The sequence below is a fragment of the Neovison vison genome, chromosome 1 (assembly GCF_020171115.1).
Source record: "Neovison vison isolate M4711 chromosome 1, ASM_NN_V1, whole genome shotgun sequence".
Taxonomy (NCBI): Eukaryota; Metazoa; Chordata; class Mammalia; order Carnivora; family Mustelidae; genus Neogale; species Neogale vison.
In genome coordinates, this window is record NC_058091.1 from 105,967,061 (window position 1) to 105,988,403 (window position 21,343).

Below are 21,343 nucleotides of genomic sequence, written 5' to 3' on the forward strand. Positions count from 1 at the left end.
CTAAATGTTCCTATAGACCTTCCGATTTGGGAAAAAACTGCTTTGGTTGGATGGTTTTGACACGTTTCAAGTGGCATTTTGTACAGTGGAATTTAGAATTCAGGAATGTAAAGTGTGTGTAGAGTCTTCCTGGGCTAGCACAAGATGCCTTTCGGACATAGGGAAGACACGATAAGTACTATATGCCTTTTTGGTTGTTTTCCTGTAAATGTTATTTTTTAAAAAAGTAAATCTGCTTTTTTCCCTCCTGTTCAAATTGACAGAGTTCCTATTTAATAAATTCTAAAATAAAAAAACTCAAACCAAAAATAGACTATCCTACCAATTTCATAAAAGAAATAAAGGTATAAGAATTTTTATATAAAAAATTACTTTTTTATGATGATTGCGCCATCTAGTGGGTCATTTTTTTATCAACTTGGAAAAAAAATCTCGCTTTATAGACAGACATGACAATGGTAAAATATTTGTTTTTACATATTTATAATATAAATATTTAAAATATTTATTTTTACATCAAATATAGCTTAAATCACACTAAGCATAATATAATGCAAATGTTATAAACTTATTTGAAAAATAAATCTTAAAATAAATGCTCTTATGGTTCTCAGAAGTTTTAGGTCTGAAGCAATTAACTCTATGTTTGAAGATTTAAAAAATTACATTTAAATCCAATATACCACTTTCTTACATTATTTATATGTATATATATATATATATATATACACACACATATATATATTTTAAAGATTTTATTTACTTATTTGACAGAGAGAGAGAGAGAGAGAGCACAAGTAGGCAGAGCAGCATCAGAGCAGACAGCCTAATGCGGGGCTTAATCCCAGGACCCTGGGATCATGACCTGAGTGAAGGCAGACACTTAACTGACTGAACCACCCAGGCACCCCTCTTACATTATATTTTAAGAGATTTTTTTCTTTTTTTAAGATTTTATTTATTTATTTAACAGAGAGAGGCACAGTGAGAGAGGGAACACAAGCAGGGGGATTAGGAGAGGGAGAAGCAGGGTCTCTGCTGAGCAGGGAGCCTGATGTGGGGGCTCCATCCCAGGCTCCGTCCTGGAATAATGACCTAAGCCAAAGGCAGGTACTTAATGACTGAACCACCCAGGCACCTCTCAAGAGATATTTTCATCATAATGATTTTATGTAAGATCAAATTTTTCTTTTTGTTCCTTCCCTGGCTTCTTTATACTCTGTGAAAGGTAAATAATAAAAAGTCTCAAATCTTTATTCTTTATTTTCCACTTTGGATGACAGTATTTTTCTAAGCCTTGAAGTTAATTCATTGACATTTCTTCCTTTCACATATTTACTACTTACCTTGAGGAAAAATAGGTTTTGGAGAGGTGTGTGTATGAGGTGGTGTGTCCATAGAGTGGAAAAAGCAGAAAAAATAAACCCAAAGAGAGGTATATATTCATTCATTTAAATAATATTTGTTACTATTTTATTTATTTTATTTTCTGCAAGCTAAGTGTCTGCACTGACTTTAGCACTGAATATTCCATAAGGCATAAGGGCCCCATCCTTGGCCTCATAGACTTGCACTTTCTGAGAGGATTAGATTAACTAGTACATAATTTAAATATTTTATTTATTTATTTGACAGAAAGAGAGCAAGAAAGCACAAGCGGGGGAGCTACAGCAGCAGAGGGAGAAGCAGACTCCCTGCCAAGTGAGGAGTCTGATTCAGGACTTGATCCCAAGATCCTGGGATCAAGACCTGAGCCAAAGCATGGCTGAATGCATCACCCAGGCACTCCATAAGCAGACAATTTAAATACAATGTAACAAGTGCTAAGATGAATACTGTGGGAGCCCTTGGGAAGGACATCTAAGCAATATTAGTGAATTCAGGGAAGGCTTCTGAAGTAAAATTTGCCTACATGAATGAGTGCCTTGAGAGGGAAGGGCAATAGAGATTAGGCTGGAAAAGAAGCTTTGAGTTCAAGGGCTTTGGCTAACAGGCTGAGATAGTTCAGCTTTTTTTTTTTTTTTTTTTTTTAAGATTTATTTATTTACTTGACTGACAGAGATCATAAGTAGGCAGAGAGGCAGACAGAGAGGGAGGTGGAAGCAGGCTCCCTGCTGAGCAGAGAGCCCGATGTGGGACTCGATCCCAGGACCCTGAGATCATGACCTGAGCCAAAGGCAGAGGCTTAACCCACTGAGCCACCCAGGCGCCCAATAGTTCAGCTGTAAAAAAAAAAATTATTTTTAAAAAATTTTTAAGTAATCTCTGTATCTAATGTGGGGCTTGAACTCACAACTCCAAGATCAAGAGCCAAATGCTCTGCTGACGGAGCCAGCCAGGTGCCCCAAGGTAGTTCAGCTTCTAAGTGACAGATGTGGGGAATGACATGACTGATGAAGCATATTTAAAAATATTAATTTGGTATGTAGAGGATGACCCCATGGTGTAAGAATAAACTCTCTAGTGATGTAAGTTTAACCTTAGGGGGATCTTACTATTTTTTTTTTTTAAGATTTTATTTATTCACTTAGAGCACAAGGGGAGGGGGAGACAGAGAATCCCAAGCAGACTCCCTGCTGAGTGTAGAGCCTGACTTAGGGCTGGGTTTCTTAATCCTGAGATAATGAACTTCGTGGAAATCAAGAGTCAGACACCTGACCGCTGGAGCCACCCAGGCGCCCCAGATCTTACTGTATTTTTACCATTAGATGAGTTGGGGCACATTCAGACTGGTATGGCCATAGATTGTTTTTGTCATTAGAATAGGGGTTGGCAAACTTTGGAAGTATACGGTTTGCTTTGTGGCCATATAGACTCTGTTCCAACAACTCTGCCAACCACTGAAAGCAGCCACAGACAATCCACAAGTGCACGGACGTGACTGTATCCCAATAAAACTTTATCTACGAAACCAGGTGATGGATCCGATTTGGCCCATAGGCCACGGTTTGCTGACCCCTGCCCTAGATCATTAACTGAATGGGGGCAGAGATCAGGTCTGTTTGACTCTCTTTGGTAGTCGCAGGGGCTAAACCAGTTCCTGGCATAGAGTAGTTTTTCACTGAATGTCTGGGGAATAAATGAACAAGTAAATGAATGAGTCATGGCTGGAGAACGAGCCAATGGATGGATGCAGAGGCTGGACAGGGAAATGGTTTTGAGGATGGAGAGCTAGAAGCAGATGTGACAAACATCTGGTAAATGTTGGTTGGAAAAATGAAAGACTATAGTAACGGCAAACATTTACCGAGGCTCACCATGCATGGGCCAGGCATTCTGCTTAGCACTTTAGATGTATTAATTCATTTAATCTTCCTTATGATCCTATTAGGAGGACACTATTATCATCCTCATTTTGCAGAGGAGGAGCCTGAGGAACAGAGAAGTTAAGCAAATTGTGTGGCGATTTGTGGCTGAGGGAGTCCCCGCATTTAACTGCTATTCTGTATCTCTCGATCTATGGAAATCTTTGGGTTTCAAAATTAAATGACTGAAAGAAAATGGTACCATTATTGGGAATAGGGACATCTGGAGAATACAGTTTAATGGAAACCTATAAAAATCTTCTTTTAGCTACATTGAGTTGGAGGTGATAGCTGGTGATAAAAGGGCTTTTTTCCTTTAAGTGTCTAGTACATGGCCCTTCACCTTGATGAGAAGCAAGGACCTAAGACAGATTTGTGGTTAAGTAGAACAGCAGACAAATGGCTGAAGCATCTATTGTATAAGCTAAGAATAGTCAAATGACCCTGAGGAATCATTGATATTATACATAGAACTGTTCTCTCAAGTCCGTTCTGAAAATATTAGCTATCCTCAATTTTTAATACATAAAGAACAGTTTGTGCGTTCTTCTGCCTCTAAACATGGAGAGATGATAACACAGGAAAAGTGTTAGCACTTTAGAGATATGAGTAACAGCTCACGATGGCAATCGAGAGTTGAGTCTTAGAGATTTTACTAATAGAGTTAATCATTTTACATCTGTGTATTTAGAATGAAACTGATTTAAATTTCTAAATTGCAGATAAACTGGGTGTTACTGACAATTTTATAGCTCAGAAATATCTATGGATTAATTTTTTCTTGTTACAATAGATATTCAACATGAAGAATTTAATTTCCTTGTAATTAGGCAAGTCTAAGACTTCTGAAGTTTAGGATGAACATTGATAATATAAAAGTTAACTGAAAATGAGATGATGGAAGATTTAATATTCTGTGTTTGAATATCATTTAAACATCATTCACTTGCTTACTAAATATTTACCAAAACAGAAATATGGTGTACCGCTCCCTGTTGTTACCAGGGTGAATTCGAAGCAGAACACATGGTTTTGCTTCCGAGGGCCTTCATGATAATTTACTTACAACAAATTAATCGTGTGAAATATATATGATATCTTTATTTTTTATTTTTTATATTAAATTTATTTTCAGCATAACAGTATTCATTATTTTTTCACCACACCCAGTGCTCCATGCAATCTATGCCCTCTCTATATATGATATATTTAAATATACAATTCAAAGTTTTTTAGGGCCTCACTTTAGCGCCAGGCACCATGTGAAGTACTTTGTAGCTAGTAACTCATTTAATACCCATATTAACCCTCTGAGGTAAATCCAATTACTAGTTTTCTGTGTGTAGTTAAAACACAGAGACATGGAGAAGTGTAACCCCTGCCTAACCTCCTTTTTCAGTTTACTGCATAGATTCTTATTGTTTTGCATAAGAGAGATTCTTTTATATATGTTGAGGGCAATGAGGGAAAATTATTTCAATCGTCATTGTCAGATGTGAGTAGAAAGAAAAAGCTCTTGGAGCGGGGCACCTGGCTGGCTCAGTTGGTAGAGCATGTGACTCTTGATCTCAGGGTTGTGAGTTCGAGCCTCAAGTTGGGTGTAGAGATTACTTAAAAATAAAATCTTGGAAAAGAAAAAGTTCTTGGAGGAAATTTACCTTGAGTGGGATCTACAAGAAAGTTATGGTTAACAGATTTGTGGGTTTTCTGTGCATACACAACATCACATACAGTACTTAAAACGAAATAATAAACTCACAGGAATAATGGAAGTAATGCATGTTATTCAGCAACAGATAGTCACATAGCTTAAAGGGTTCCACATCTGCATATACAACTTATTTCTCTGCTATTTGAGGGAAAAGAGAAATATACATGAATCTCTTGTTGTACTGAATGGCTTCATTCTTGGTTTGCTTTCCTTAATGATTTATTTCCATTTTAGTAGTAAGCTGGGACGATAAGGTAAGTGTGATACTGGATTCGAGCCTTTGAAAACTATGCCGACAAGCAGGTAACAAGTGAACCTCCCTGTGCGGTGGAACGTGATGCCGAGGCTGAGCGCATCCACGAGGAAGGGCTGCCAGGATCGCTGCCCCTGCTGAGTTTCCCCTTGGCCCTCCCTTCCTTGCTGGTGATAGCGCTCAGCAAACTCTTTGGTGACATCTCTCGGAGTGTAGAAGGAGGAGAAGAAACTACTCTTTACCTACTAATAAAAGTGGTCTGTGCGCCCCAGTTCTCATGGTTCTGTCCTCCAAGGGGAGGGGCCGAAACAATCTTTTACGTCAACAGTTGGACTCAGTTTCTCTTAGTGACGGAATTGTCTTCAGGAAACTATTTACACGAGCTTCTTGGAGTAAATGGTGGGCCCTAGCAGAGGTAATGTGAGCTAGAGCCTGGACTACAAAAAGAAAATAGCTAAATGGCTCTGCAAAGAGCCAGAAGGGAAATTTGGTTCATTCTAACCCAGAATCAGTTGGAGCAAAATGAAGCAAAGACAAGACGACAAAGATTAAGTGGCGTGGATCGACCATGTATTTTTTTTCTGCAGGGGTGGGATGATCAAAACACAAGCTGAAAGTTGTTTAGGTGGCCAGGAAATAAACGGTTCCCTTCTACAGCTGCACACATCCCTGCCCGCTGCACCAATATAAACCGCTGGATCTGTCTTCAAGTGTGAACGGTTTTGTTAATTTAATAGAAATCAAATAAGTTGTCACTTTCAGGCACACACTGTATGGAGTAGAGTCAGTATGGGTGGATGGGAGATTTGGAACCAGACAAGGTTTTGAGAGTATACCTAATCCTCCTGGAGTCTGCATTAACCTTGGAAAGATCTTTGGACCTTCACAGCGGATGGATGTAGCTCTCAAGGGTCTCAAGAAAGCAGCTGACATCTCAGCTACACAAAAAGCAGGAGAGAAAAGATATTCCCCTTAAACCACAGTAATAGGGACGCTTGCTAAAATCTACACTGAATTCGTAGTTCCGACCGTTATTTTCTCCCTGCTTTAATAAAGGAAGAGAAAGTATGAACTCCTTTCGGAACTTACATCCTTCAAACGCATTTTCCATAGGTGGCATCAAATAGCGGATTTGCAGAGTTTTGGCAGCTAAGAACTCAAGGTGGGGAAAGACTGGAATAAAAGAGCCCCACATTTTAAAAGTAGTTATCTATAACTGGTAGAATCATGTTAACTTTATTTTATACTTTATGAATTTTACAAATTAGACAAGATGTATATTACATGTACTATTGTTTTTTAATTCAAATATATGTAAAAGTATAAAAACATAGTATTGATCAACCTCTTTAACCAGTTTCAAATGATCAGTTTTTAGCTCTTTAGTTTCATGTGCTTCTCCGTCTACTCCCTTTTCTTTTTTGGACAAAATATTTTGAAGTAAATCCAATTATCTGTAAATACTTCAGCATATATCATTAACAGATAATAAACTTAAAAAACCTCCACAACCAAATATTAGTATCATACCCAAGAAAAATAATGTTAATTCCTCATGATCGTCTAATTTTTGTGTTCAGTTAATTATGATCATCTCAAAAAATTTTCTTTGTCCTTTTTTTTGTTTTGTTTTGACATTTCATAAGGATCCAAACAAGTTCTACAGATGCTTCGGCATAACAGAAGCATCTTCTTAAGGCTTCTTACTTAGATAAAAATTCTCTCTATGCATTTCTTTCCATCCATATGCTTTTTGTGTTGTGTGTCCAGTAGAATTTACCATATTCTAGATTTGGTTGGTTAGATCCTTATAATATTACTTGACTCGTTTTCATCTATTGCCCTGATTTTTCAGAACCTGGTAGATATAGAGGCTTGATCAGATTCACTTTCAGATTTACTGCGTTAGAGGTGGTATTGTGTAGGTAATGACATCATATCAGGAGGCGCATAATGTTTGCTCTACATTCAATTATGATGGGCCAGTTGGTTCAAGTGGTCTTCGCTTGATCCAACAGTTGATCCAAATACAGTTTTCTGTCAACCTTTCATTTTGATCCAAGCAGCCATTATTTTCTCTGATGGTTATAAAATGGTGATATTTCAAATTCTATTATTTATCCTGCACTTATATTAGTTCTGTTCCTTCCCTCCTCCCCCAAGATTTTACTTATTTTCTTGACAGGGAACACAGGCAGGGGGAGCTGCAGGCAGAGGGAGAGGGAGAAGCAGGCTCCCTGCTGAGCAGGACCCTGGGATCATGAACTGAACTGAAAGTGGACGCTTAACCAACTGAGTCACCCAGGTGCTCCTAAATTATATTTTAGTTCACATCAATCATCTGGCTAGTTACTTTTATTTTGTCTTAGTTACCTATTGCTTCATAATAAATTACTCCAGACCTTAATGGTTCAAGGCCATAATAACCATTTATTGTTAATACAGACTCATAATAGATTCCTCTGCTTTCAGGCTTGCCACCTGCCAATTCGTTCTCTATACAACTGCCAGAGGGTCTATAAAATATAGAGTCCGACCGTTATTAAACTGTTCAGTGGATAGAATCATTTAATTCTTAAATCTCACAATTTAAGGAAGGAATAAGTGCTAATGACTTTTTACCTAGCTTTGAAGTCAAAAGTTGTCATTTACAGAATATCTTATGATTTATACAGCTCAGCCCTATTCTGTGTGAGAAAGGACTGCAGAAGGATGCGTCTCTTAGGAGGGCCACTTGGAGGCTGGCTACTATACTCTTTCTAGGAAAGGAAGGTTGAACCTATCCATCTTTCACTTTAGTCGAATTTCAGAATAATGAATGGTACATTAGCAACTTCCATAGGTGACAAGTTTTTTTTTTTTTTAATCCCTTGGTGGAATATGTGTATGGAGTATCATTGCAACTACACGTATTTTATATATTGGCATGTTTAAATCCATTACAGACATTATTCTCTGGAATTCTGAGATGGTCCCATCTTTGGCCAGTGGGAGTCTCTTTAGGTTGGCTTCTGTCTTCTTTTAAAATTACCCTAGTAGTCTTTGACAACTCTCCTGCTTTCAGGCACAAAACCATCCAGGATCGTATCATTTATTTCCTACCCTAGAGCTGAATGTTCAATTATATGAAAAGTCCTGGTTTATTTATTCTTATTTTTTTTTAGAAGTCCTGGTTTATTATTTTGTGGAAAATGCTATTTGGAAATAACAATTTTGGTATTAGAGTTTTCATTCTTACTGAATTACTGTTGTTCCTAGATTTCTTTAGTGGATATAGCTAGGAAATACGTACTTTAGAAGGAGAAAATCAGGTCATGAATTCATATATTATTTCTAGTTACTCCCTTGGGTGATAGCCCTCCATTCATCCATCCATCCATCAAGCTATCTTACTAAATAGCTATTTTTATCTTTATCTGTAGTTTCAAAATAATACCAGTGCGACCACTAACATGGAGACTGTAGGATGCGAAATAAAATATCTCTATGGTTCTTTTTGTCCTTATGATATAACCCACTGTATAGTCAATTTATAATCAATTGAACTAAATCTTCTCTCTTAGGTTATGCCACCATTTGAAATAGAGTTAGATTCATTTATTTCCTTATTTTCTTTCAGGGCTTAAGAATTCCTCCTTTTCTATTTTCTGGGTGATTAAAAGTCCAGTTTTTTTGGGGGGGTGGGTGAGCCTTGGTGATGGGTATTAAGGAGGGCACGGATTGCATGGAGCACTGGGTGTTACATGAAACAATGTATCATGGAACACAATTAAAAATAAAAAAAAAACCAAGTCCACCTTTCATCCCTGTCACTTCCTTGTTTTCTTTCTCATTCTACAGGTGGCAATTTATAATTTTTTTTCCTGTAATCTGCCTGTTTTTTTTAATGCTTAGAAAAACATGACCATATGTGTATGTGTACATAAATACACATGTCTATGTGTATGTATTTATATCTATTTATCTCTATCTATCATTCCCTCTTCTTGCATGCTTCTTTTTTTTTTTTCTTCTTGCATGCTTCTTTACCCTACTTTTTTCACTTGCTATATCCCGAGTATCACTCCACAGCAACATAGCAACATATAAAGATTTTCATAGCCGTGTCCTCTGTGGTGTAAATGTTCTCTAGCTTTACTTATCAGATGTGTAGTGACGCACATCTTGTGTTTAAACGAAGAGAGTTTGCTCTGGTAGCGCCAGTGTCTGTTTCTCTATAGCCTCACCATGAGATTAGACAAGTTTTTGAACTCTTAATCTTAGCCTTAACTTGGAACCCCTAGAAAACAGAGTCTAAAAGCAGTTCCACGGGAATGAAGGGGTACTCTGCCTGGCAAGCAAGAGTGAGAGAGCAAAGTGAGGGGAAGGAAGAAAACCAAATGGGAGGTAGTGAGTTACCCAGCTGGCTACACCCGCTGGCTGCTTGGAGATGGGGTATTTCTTGAGGGGCTGGACAGAGCGATACAATTCTTGGGAATATTGAAGCAGGGAGAAAAGCACAGCAGGAGCAGATAGGATGACAGCAGGCCCTGTCACACCTCGAACAACAGAAGAAAGAACTCACTTTTACTGCACCGGCAAGGAAAGATTCAGGAGCATTATGAGCAGGAAAGAGACAGGAGGGGAATTTTTAGCAAGATTCAGAGGGAGGGGGGTTGGGAGCAGGGTACTAGTTGGCAAACGTCAGCATCCCACAGAGGAGCGCTAGGAGACTGCACGACACCCTTGCTGGGTGAAAGCAGAAGACAAAAATGAACAAAGAATTCTTAATTTGGAGAGTTTGGGGGGACCCCAGAGAGTCTACGATTGGGCACGATAGTTTGGAAACCTCCAAAATTTTATGCAAATTTTTGTGTCTTAAGTGTGTTTATTTTTCAGAGGAAAGGATTTTTAGATTTCACCTGATTCTTGGACATCTGTGAGCCAAAAAATAATCAGGAAACCCAGCGTCAGTGAGATTCTGCACTCATGGATAGATTTATGTTGTGAAGAAGCCTCATTTATGAACTCAGTGTAAGTCTCGGGTGCCTTTCACATCTTACGGCCACATTCTCTCTGAACTCCTATCCTACTTATGGTCTGTGCAGCTCACTTTTCAATTTGGCTTGGTTTTTGTAAGTTTCAGTTTCTTTCTTTCCTTTAAAAAAAAAAAAATTATTTATTTATTTATTTACTTGACAGAGAGAATGAGAGAGAGAGAGAGAGATCACAAGTAGGCAGAGAGGCAGGTAGAGAGGGGGTGGGGAAGCAGACTCCCTGCTGAGCAGAGAGCCCGATATGATGTGGGGCTGGGCTCGGGGCTGGATCCCAGGACCCTGAAGTCCTGACCTGAGCTGAAGACAGACGCTTAACCCAGGCGCCCCTACCCTGTGCTTTTCTTAAAGGAACAAGCCTCACATCACCCTGAGTCATTGTCAGAATATGACCTTAAGGTGTGAAAAGAAACTGAGACATACTAAACATTCTGAGTTTATTTGAGCAAAGATTGACTTGAACCGGGTAGCCTCCAAGCTAGCAGAGAGAAAGGAGCTCTGAGGAGCTGCAGCAAATGAATGACTTTGACCGCCAGCAGGGAGTGGGAAACAAGGAAGTTACAGTGGCAAGAAAGCAGACTGGTTGTGGCAAGATCTTGTTCCTTTAGAGGATGGCAGGGATCTACCAGGCAGATTATCTAAGTCGTTGCTGATCAGGCGATTCCCGACTGACTGGTTTCAGACTCCACTTCTGGGACAGCCTAAACTCTAATTAAGTCAAGTATCAGTTTGGCGCTGTAGGGCTGAACGTAAGCAACTCCATTTGGCGCCTCTTGTCTTGTTTTTAACAAAGGTCAAGCAAATGCAAGTTGAATGAAGTAAAATCTGCTTAAAAACCTGTTGCACAAAACTCGTGTACATATATGGATAAGTTACAACTAAACAGATCTCTTCTTTTAGCCCTGGCTGCTGACTAACAACCGAAATAGCTTACTGGTTCTCTGTTGCATCAGAGCTCATCCCAGGAGCATGAAGGCCTTCCATGAACTCTGCCTTATTATACCCTCATTTGAGAAACAGCATTAGGACACAGCTGGATCTTTGTATGCTGACATACTTGGAACAGGAAAGCAGGGCCTGCAGGGTTTACTGAGTCCAGAGTCTTCACCTTATCAAGTCCGACCCCCTACCTTACTTGGCACAAGGCTTTCCCTTATGTATCCATAAGGTCTCCTACTCCCACCCGTGAGGCAGATAACCAAAGGATCATTCTGAGTTTTTTTTTTTTTTTTTTTAATGTATACCCTCCAGCTATGCATTGGTAAGACACTCTGAGCAATTTTGAGAGTTTGCATGAAACACCATGAAATTTATGCTTCTGGGCTGGGACTTGCTTTTTGAGCATTTAAAAAACATTTTATTGTGTTTTATTTATTTGACAGACAGAGATCACAAATAGGCAGAGAGGAGGCAGAGAGAGAGGAGGAAGCAGGCTTCCTGCTGAGCAGAGAGCTGACGCTGGGCTCAATCCCAGGACCCTGAGATCATGACCTGAGCTGAAGGCAGAGGCTTTAACTGACTGAGCCACCCAGGTGCCCCTAGAGGAAAACTTCTTAAACACCACTGAAAAGTACATTACAAAGAAAGCATCTTTTAAAAAAGGATCCCTATTATTGAGATTGGAGCAGAATTACAAAACTTACTGAAAGGAGTAAAATTCTCTGTAAATTCCTGCTAGTAGTAGAACTGAGTATCTGTGAGTCGGAACCTTAATATTTTTAAACAGCTTTAGTGAGGCATAATTTACACACCATAAAATTTGCCTCTTTTAAATTCAGGAAGCTGTACTTTAAATAAGTCATTATATGCAATAGTCACAAGAGCTACTTCTGCCTGTACAGTAGTGCTTCACGTGTAGTCAATATGGTGACTATTTTGTTATTTTACTTATTTATTTATTTAAAATGTTTTATTTATTTATTTGACAGACAGAGATCACAACAAGTATGCAGAGAGGCAGGCAGAGAGAGAGGAGGAAGCAGGCTCCCCGCGGAGCAGAGAGCCCGATGTGGGGCTCGATGTGGGGCTCGATGCGGGGCTCCATCCCAGCTGAGACCATGACCTGAGCCGAAGGCAGAGGCTTAACCCATGAGCCACCCAGACTCCCCTTGTTGTTGTTTTAGTAAGAAGATCCCAAACATTGGTCCCAATTTTGATAAGAAAGATTTATAATCCTGTAAAGAAACTTGTCAGAGGTGTCGTTCCCATTGTACATGATTAGTCAAGTCTATGAGTTATTCAAGTCAAGGCTCTCAAGTTAGACCGTGAGAAACAGCTTTCCACCCACACAGGAGTTGATGAAACCCCCAGGGTTTGTGTTATAAGGCAAGCTACTTTCAACTTGGAGAAAATATGAAAAGTCAATCGAAGTCAACTTCATTAAAAAAATTAAGAATAAATGAACAGATTACATCCTGCAGCTAAAGAGATATTTAACACTTTTGTTACCTTACTATATCCTTAGCTGCTTTAAAATTCATTTCTTGTTATTTAGGTTCTGGAGAGAGCTTTCATCCTGGAGCTAGAACATTTGATTTTGGGGCCTGCTATACTACTTTTAAAGTGTTGGTTTATCCTCTTGATTCACTCGCAATCTCTGAGGCTTACTTTCCCATCCATTAAATTGGGACTAGGATATTTGCTGTGACTAATTTAGGAAGGCGTGATTAGGAGCAATGGAAATAATGTATGCAAAAATGCTGCTGTGTAATTGTATGGTATTACTTTTGTTACCACAAATCAAGAAAATTTTCTATATTACTCAAGATGATCTGCAAATAGTTTTTAAGTGTCTATCTACACTTGCTGTATTTTCCAAGATAAACACCTGTGGCTTTTAAATGGAAACAGGCCCTTTATTCCATATGGAATAATGATGAGTTGGAGTGAATTTCTTACGTGGTCCTTCAGTTTCCTCTACTTTCTTACCGTTACTTCCATTCTTTATTACTATCAGTTTACTTATTATCACATTAAGAGATAACAAAAACACCTCATAGATGACCTGAAGAATGACCACATTTCTTTAGCTAAAGTGAGGTAATTTTTTTTTTGCATAATTAAGCTTAGTTAAATAGAAAATTAGAATGCATAAGTTGTAAAGCAAACCTAAAGATTTCATTAAAGATTGTAAAGAAGTAACAATAGAATCATAATGGTTAAGCTAATTCAAACATATCTTTAGGACGGTGGTGTCCCAAGCCTCAGGTTTTGTCCTAAGTACCTCCATGGCCTTGAGCACATTAAACATTTTTTCTTCGCAAGTTTCCATAAAATTCAGCTAATATTTTAAATTTACTGATCAGCACATTAGATGCCTTGGACATTCCAGAACACCAAGACTTTTTATTCTTGTTTTGGATTAATTTAGATTTGATTCCCCACTGACCTTCCTCCCACAATCGTAATTGGTAAGTCATAATATCCCATGAATATTTCTCTGTAATATCTTCTAAATTAATTCTTTCCTTTTTTATGGCTATTTACTAAAGCCAGTCCCTTCATAATGTGCTTAGATTTTCCAAAACTGTCTCCTACTGATACTCCGATATATCCATGCTGTAAGGGGATGTCGACAGGATTGTCTTCACAGTGGCTTTCTCCTGCCTAGAAACTGCTTCTGTCTCATTCTTGAGGACAATCAAATCTGTTATCTATCACGTCGATTTCCCATCCTCCTATACTTCTTGTGTCCCATTTCGTATAGCTAACCAATTACAGTATTAGGTTTAGTCAGTTTGGCTTCATGCTCATGATTGTCATGGGGTCACCTTGCTTGTCCTTACATTGGCACTTGTGTTTAGAACCCTTGGAATGAAGATTACTTCTACTTTTTCATGGAATAGCTACTCATTGGTTCATGAACTGAACAAATAATTAATGAATGCCTATTCTATGCTGAGCAGCTCTTCAAGGTGTGAGGGATACAATGGTAGAATGAGAGATCAGGCCCATTGTCAGGGGAAAATAGTACCTAACATGTAAACAAGCAAACAAATAAAATTTGAGAATAATATTTATGGAGAAAATAAAATATGATGATGTGATAGAGAATGAATGGAGGGAGGGATAGTTTTGGGTTGATCTAAGGGGGAGCATCTTCTGGAGGAGGTGATAAGGAGGCAGCCAAACAGAGACTAATGGCAAGGGTGCCCCCTGCTGGAAGATACAGTGTACTGGTCTAGAAGCCACAATGAGCTGGGTGTATTCAAAGGACAGAGGTAGACTAACTGGACTTGAGCATACTGAGGGAATGAGAGAGAAGGTCCAAGAGGCTGCCACGGCCAGATCACGGAGGGCCTTATCAGTTATGGTGGAGGCTTTAGATTTTATTCTACATGTCCTAAGAAGTCATTGGAGAGTAGTTTTGGGTAAGATATAGGAAGATCTAATGATATCTCCTCTCTACCTCTCTACCACCTTTCTAACTCCCCTCTACCTCTCCCACCTCCCCATCTGCTTCCTGCCAAGAAGCCTTTCCTCACCAACTCAGTGCATCGTAATTAGTAGTCGTTTGAACGTTGCACTTTGCTTTTGGTTATTTTCTGGTGAGGAGGTGGGGGAGAACTGTTCAGGGAAGGTAAGGGATTCACGTAGGTGTTAAAAAACTGGGTGCTTTTCTACCCTTGTCTTCCGGAGATGTTCTGATATCTTATTTCCCGAATTACTCTGCAGGGAGCTAGCTTAGTGGTGAAGGGCATCATGCCTTCTGACATGCCCTGTGGGACAATGCTGACCGATCACTTTGTGGCTGTCTCATACAGATGGAGAACAGCTACGATGTAAGAAACTGAATTGAATAGTGGAAGAAATTGAAGGACGCACTGCTTATGTCCTCTTTCTTTGGCATATTCCCAGAGCACTCTCTCACACTACATATGCGCAGGGAGGTGCCCAAGAAAAGAAGTTTCTTACAAGACAACACTCCTTTGTTCTTCCCACTCAACAGGTCATTTTCTTTCATACTAACGTAGTTTGGAAGTCAAATCACACAGCTTTGTGAGGGTCCACCTAGCGAGAGGCCCTTTATGACAGAGCTTAAACCCAAATACGAAAGCGAATCTGGTAGGCAAACCCTTGATGAACGTTTCTGGTAACACTCTCAACGCTATGAATTCAAGATTCTTTTCCATGGTGTCTGGAATGAGATGTAGTGGCTTATTTCCATTGTTTAAAAGAATTGAGAAGATGGCGTAAATGCTGCACGGACCCTCCCCAGGTGCTTTTTTCCGTCGCCCAGTCACCTAGGAAGTCCACATCAAAACATTTTGAATGTGAGCATCAGTGTGGGTTTCTAGTGTGTATGAATGGAGTGCTGTTTAGCACGCAAATGACCTACCAGTTTCTTACTTAATAATGTTATACTTACTAAGCAGCAGATCTACCCTCTATGCATGTCCCACCGTTGGCACATTTCATTAAGCTGCAGGGAGAAGCATCGCACTGGTCAACGCTGCGCCCGGCAGTCGGGTGGCCCTCAGGGTCTCCCAGGCCTCTGAAATGGCCCTTCTCAGTACGAACTTGCACAGTGAAAATGCAACCTTGGAGAAAGGCAAAAATACTTCATATTAAAACACTGGAAGAAACAGACAAAACAAGAAGAGAATTTTTGAAGAAGAACTTGTTTCATGATAAAGTAATATATGTCAATTTTTAAGAAAAGACTATAAAATGTAAAAACACAGAGAAGCACAGAGAAAAATAAAAAAATTATTTTTTTACAGTATCAACACTATAGAAAAGACAATTTTTTTTTTAAAGATTTACTTATTTATTTGAGAGAGAGAGAGAGTGAGCAGGGGTAGGGCAGAGGGAAAGAATCTCAAGCGGACTCCACCTAGAGTGGGCAGCCTGAGATCATGACCTGAGCTAAAACTAAGAGTTGGCTGCTCAACCAACTGAGCCACCCCTTGCCCCCAGAAAAGACAATTATTAACATTTTGGTATGTATTATATACCACTAATTATTAACACACTAATTATTATGCACATAGCAGTTTTTCTATGGTTAGCTGTATTTTCTTGTAAACAAAACATTAAACTGCATTAAACTCTGTAATACATAGTATTCCAAGCATTTGTATAGCATAAATACCATTAACCCTTTTTTCTATTTTTTTTAAAGATTTTATTTATTTATTTGACAGAGATCACAAGTAGGCAGAGAGGCAGGCAGAGAGAGAGAGAGAGGGAAGCAGGCTCCCTGCTGAGCAGAGAGCCAGATATGGGGCTCAATCCCAGGACCTTGGGATCATGACCTGAGCCGAAGGCAGAGGCTTTAACCCACTGAGCCACCCAGGTGCCCCCATTAAACCTTTTTTCATAGCATTAACTATTTTTAAATGATGGCCTACTGTTGTTTCATATAATATACCTAGTTAACCTTCAATTACTGGGCAATTGACTCATTTCTACTTTTTTGCTATTAAAAATAATGCTGTGATTAACATTATATGGATATTCTTTGTGTATTTGCTAATTATTTTCTTAGTATTATTTTCTAGTAGTAATACTACTAGCACAAAAGATATGGATGCTTTGAAGGATGTCCCAGTGTCATAGATATTTTGCACAATTTTATTTCCCCCACTCACTACTGGAACATCTGCTTCTTCATAATCATCACATGCAAGAGATTATTGTGTTTCCTTTTAAAATGAAATAAAGAATAAAATTTTCTTTTGCTATTTTTTAAAATAAATTTAAATATTTTTTTTAAGATTTCATTTATTTGTTTGTCAGAGAGAGAGAGAGCACACACCCAAGCAGGCACAGTGGCAGGCAGAGGCTGAGAGAGAAGCAGGCTCCCTGTGGAGCAAGGAGCCTGATGTGGGACTTGATCCCAGGACCCTGGGATCATAGCCTGAGCTGAAGGCAGTGACTTAACCGACTGAGCCACCCAGGTGTCCCTTTCTTTTGCTATTTTTAATTGGGGTTGAAAACCTCTTAATAAATTTATAAGCCATTTGTATTTCTTCTTTTTCATTTGTTCATTATGTATTTTTTTCCCTCTATTCACCACTTTAAACATTAATTTGGAAGACCTGCTTACATAATGAGTGTATTAGTTGTTTGTCCTATATTGTTAATACTTTCCTCAGTTTAATATTTGCCATTTAATTTTTCTTATGGTGAAGCTCTTATTTTTTTATGTAGAGAAGTTTATAATTTTTATGTTGTCTCATTTCTCTTTTTTTCCCTCACGGACTGGTCTCTCTAGATATCCTTAGAAAGGTTTTTCCCAGGTATACACTGAATGATCTTACTGATATACGGAATCTAAATAAAGTTTAGCTCATAGAAGCAGAGTGGAATGGTAGTGCCAGGGGCTGGGAGTGGGAGAAATGGGGAGACCTTAGTCAAATGGTACCAACTTTCACTTATAAGATGAGTAAGTCCTGGGGATCCAATACGCAGCCTGCACCTATAGTCAATAATACTGTCTTATATACCTGAAATGTCCTAAGAAAGTAAATTGTAAGTGTTCTCACCACACATACATACAAGGTAGCCATGTTAGTTGATGAATGTGTTAACTCGACCATAGTACTCTTTTCACAATGTATATGTATTCCAAATCATAACATTCTACACCTTAAATATATACTATTTTATTTGTCAATTGCATTCAGTAGTGCTGGGAAAAGAAAGATCTTTAACACCCCAAGATTAAGAAAATATAAACAAAAAAGGCACTCCAACAAAGACTTTATATGCAACTGTTTGGGACCCTGAAATGTATTATAATTTTACTTCTCTCCTTCAACACTTACAGTTTATTTATAAAGTATTTTTAAGTCAATATGGTTATCAGTCATAAATAGTGTCTTTAAAATGATAGATTTTATTTTTGAAACTTTAAGGAGCTAAAATCATGGAATAATTCCTCATGGTGAAAAAGATGGGCTCAGTTTTGAAAGGTCAAGGATTTACTTTCCAACTTAATTTCCACTGGCATTTTCACTGAGGAGCACCTCTCTCAGCAGGCACTGATATTTTCTTATTGTGAGAGAACAATGATTGTCCTGCCTCAGATTTAACCTTTGTTATTTCTCCAAGTCCTGCCATCTTCTCTTACACACAAAAAAAGCACTGCACAAAATGAAGAAATTAATGAATGCTACTAGCTGTATACAGAGTAGCCAAGTAACTTAATTAACAAAGCAGGGTTTCCCATGCTTTTTGCAGAGTGAAATGCACTCGGCACAGAGCAGAAGTGTGAGTATAGAATGGAGTCAGGTGGCTCTGGGTTCACTTGTAACCTCTGCCACATTGTGGGTAGCTGATCCAAGCCCGAGTACCAATCTTTGTGCTTTTAAAATGGGGACAAGAATAACTATTCTGTGAACTAAGAGGAATGGGGTAATATCCATAAACTGGCCAGTATAATCCTTGGCAATTAGTAGGTGGCATACTCTACTCTGTCTTCCTAACTGTCTCAAGACATTTACTGCCTTTATAAAACTTTTTTTTCTTTTTAGCAAAAATTGAGCTTTTTGTAGTTTTTATAATCATGCACTTAAAAAAAAACTTGCAAATGACTATAACAAATATTAAAATCTGAAATGTTTCATTTAAAACCACTTCTCCTTTGTATGGATAAATGAAGTGCTTTTGTTATGAGGAACTGCTGAAATAGATTTTTGGCTAAAAACATGGCGGTGCTATATTTAGAGAAACATTTGGCTAATACAAATAGTTAAATGTGTTTATTTTACAGAGAGGTGCTTCGTGTCAGCCAACATATGCAGTTTACGGGCAATGACAGTTGAAGCCATAAGTAGAATATATACTGTATATTTTCAGTCCTACTAACACAGCAAAGTATAATCTGCTTAGTATCACAACATGCAGGGGTGGCTCTATCAGTTAAGCCTCTGCCTTTGGCGGAGGTTGTGACCTCGGGTTTCTGGGATGGAGTCCAGCATTGGACTCCTTGCTCAGCAGGGAGCCTGCTTCTCCCTCTGCCTCTGCTCCTCCCCCTGCTTGTGTTTGCTCTCCCAAATAAATAAGTAAATAAAATCTTAGGAAAAAAAAAAAGTTTAGCACCATGCACCACATATTCAATACATACTTCCTGCAAATGATAAAGTACTTACGATAAAGACTTGGAAGACATCAGCCGCGTGTATCACATAAGTGATGGCATTTTTTGGACAGTAAGGTAATACTTAAATTGTGGCAATAAATCCTTTCTCCCCCTCACCTTGTGTTCTGGTTTTGAAAAGTACCATGCCATTAAAAAGAGAGAAAGAGAGAAAGCTGAACTAGCAAGAAACTGACCATACTGGCAGAACAAGGTGTTTTAGTTGGAATAACATGTTCTTTACAGTGTTGTCGATGAATCTGAATCGATTTCATGCCCACTCTGGTATTCAGTTGAGTGATAAATACTGAGTAATGCTGGTATTAATGAATCTGCGTTGCTCTCACACTAGAATAATAGCTGGGACGGTAGATTTCCCCAGGTTCACATTGACCAGAGTAACTTCTGTTTCCACGTTAGGACTAAATAGGTCTGTCAGTGGAAGCAACAGATCTTGGAACACATAAAAATGCACATGGTGGGGGGCACCTGGGTGGCTCAGTGGGTTAAAGCCTCTGCCTTCGGCTCAGGTCATGATCTCAGGGTCCTGGAATCGAGCCCCACGTCGGGCTCTCTGCTCAGCGGGGTGTCTGCTTCCCCCTCTCTCTCTGCCTGCCTCTCAGCCTACTTGTGATCTCTGTCAAATTAAATAAGTAAAATCTTAAAAAAAAAAGTGCACATGGGCACATGCGCAATTATGGGTGTGGTTTCAGAAGACTCAAGGACCCCAGGAACCTCAAGCTGAGAACCCTGCAGCTTGGGAAGAGATGTAACTTTGGAGAGGAGGGTGGAATTCTTACAGCAGGTGAGAGAGTAAGGCCTTCTCTGTCTGGCTTATGTCGATTATTCTGGTTAAGGGTTAAATAACCTCAAGATCTTCATAAGTATTAAAGATTATAGGGAAGTAATGGCTCAATAGAAACCATTTCCAGAACAAAAACAAATGGGCTTTATCAACAGTAGGGATTTATATTTTAGACAGGGAACTTCTGGATTAGAGTCATTTATCACTAGTGTTTATAAAAATATGAAAGCCTAAATCATATACTCTTTTACTATGTGTAATCACCACTCTAAAGCATATGTGGTAGCCTTAGTCTATTGTTTTTTTTTTTTTCTTAAAGATTGATTCATTTGAGGAGATCGCAAGCAGGCAGAGAGGCGGGCAGAGAGAGAGAGAGAGGAGGAAGCAGGCCCCCCGTGGAGCAGAAAGCCTGATGCACACTCAATCCTAGGGCCCTGGAATCATGACCTGAGCCAAAGGCAGAGGCTTTTAACCCACTGAGCCACCCAAGCGCCCAACCTTAGTCTATTTATTAAAATTTTTCATGAACTCTGCATTTGTTTTGTTATGATTAATTAATACAGTGGCTTCCAAATTCATGGAAGCTTATTGAAATGCAAATTTATTTATTTATTTATTTATTTATTTATTTATCGAAATGCAAATTTTTAGATTCCACCACAGATGTTATGATGAGGTTGTTCTGGCATAGTGTCCAAAAATCTATATTTTAAGGAAATTATCCTGTATCTTACAGACAGTAGTAGTGGGTCCTGCTGTGATCCGGTTGTGATGGTACACTCCAAGAAGTATCCAAAATTTTCAGTACATAGAGAACGTGTGTTAATAATGGACGAGAGGCAGTCAGCAGGGGAGGATTCAAGAGACAAGTGATAAGATTAGGGGCTTTCAAGGTCATGGAACTTCCACGAGATCAGATGAAGAGGCATTTGCTGAGACAACCTGCCCAAGACTTAGATCCCGGGAACCCTGGCAGCCGACGTGGTTCTAGGTGTGTGCAACCCAGTGTTTCTGTCAGAGGAAGGACCCTCCGTGTGCTTGCTGCACTCGGCTCCCCGACACACTTACCGACAAAATGACTGGTTTGGGGAGAGCCTCTGTTCTCATTAGCAAGGTGTACAGAAAATTCATAATACAAGGGAGAAAATCAC

General features: G+C 39.0%; 1 protein-coding gene and 1 non-coding gene across 2 annotated transcripts in view; one reads left to right on the forward strand and one right to left on the reverse strand.

Moving 5' to 3' along the window:
• Nucleotides 1–21,343, reverse strand: part of EYS (eyes shut homolog) — a 1,652,430-nt gene that overhangs the window by 25,589 nt on the left and 1,605,498 nt on the right. The window contains 1 exon segment of the mRNA XM_044253753.1: nt 15,671–15,842. Within this exon segment, the coding sequence (XP_044109688.1) occupies nt 15,671–15,842 (172 nt within the window).
• TRNAK-CUU lies at nt 4,834–4,906 on the forward strand. The gene has a single exon. It is a non-coding gene; the product is annotated as a tRNA-Lys (tRNA).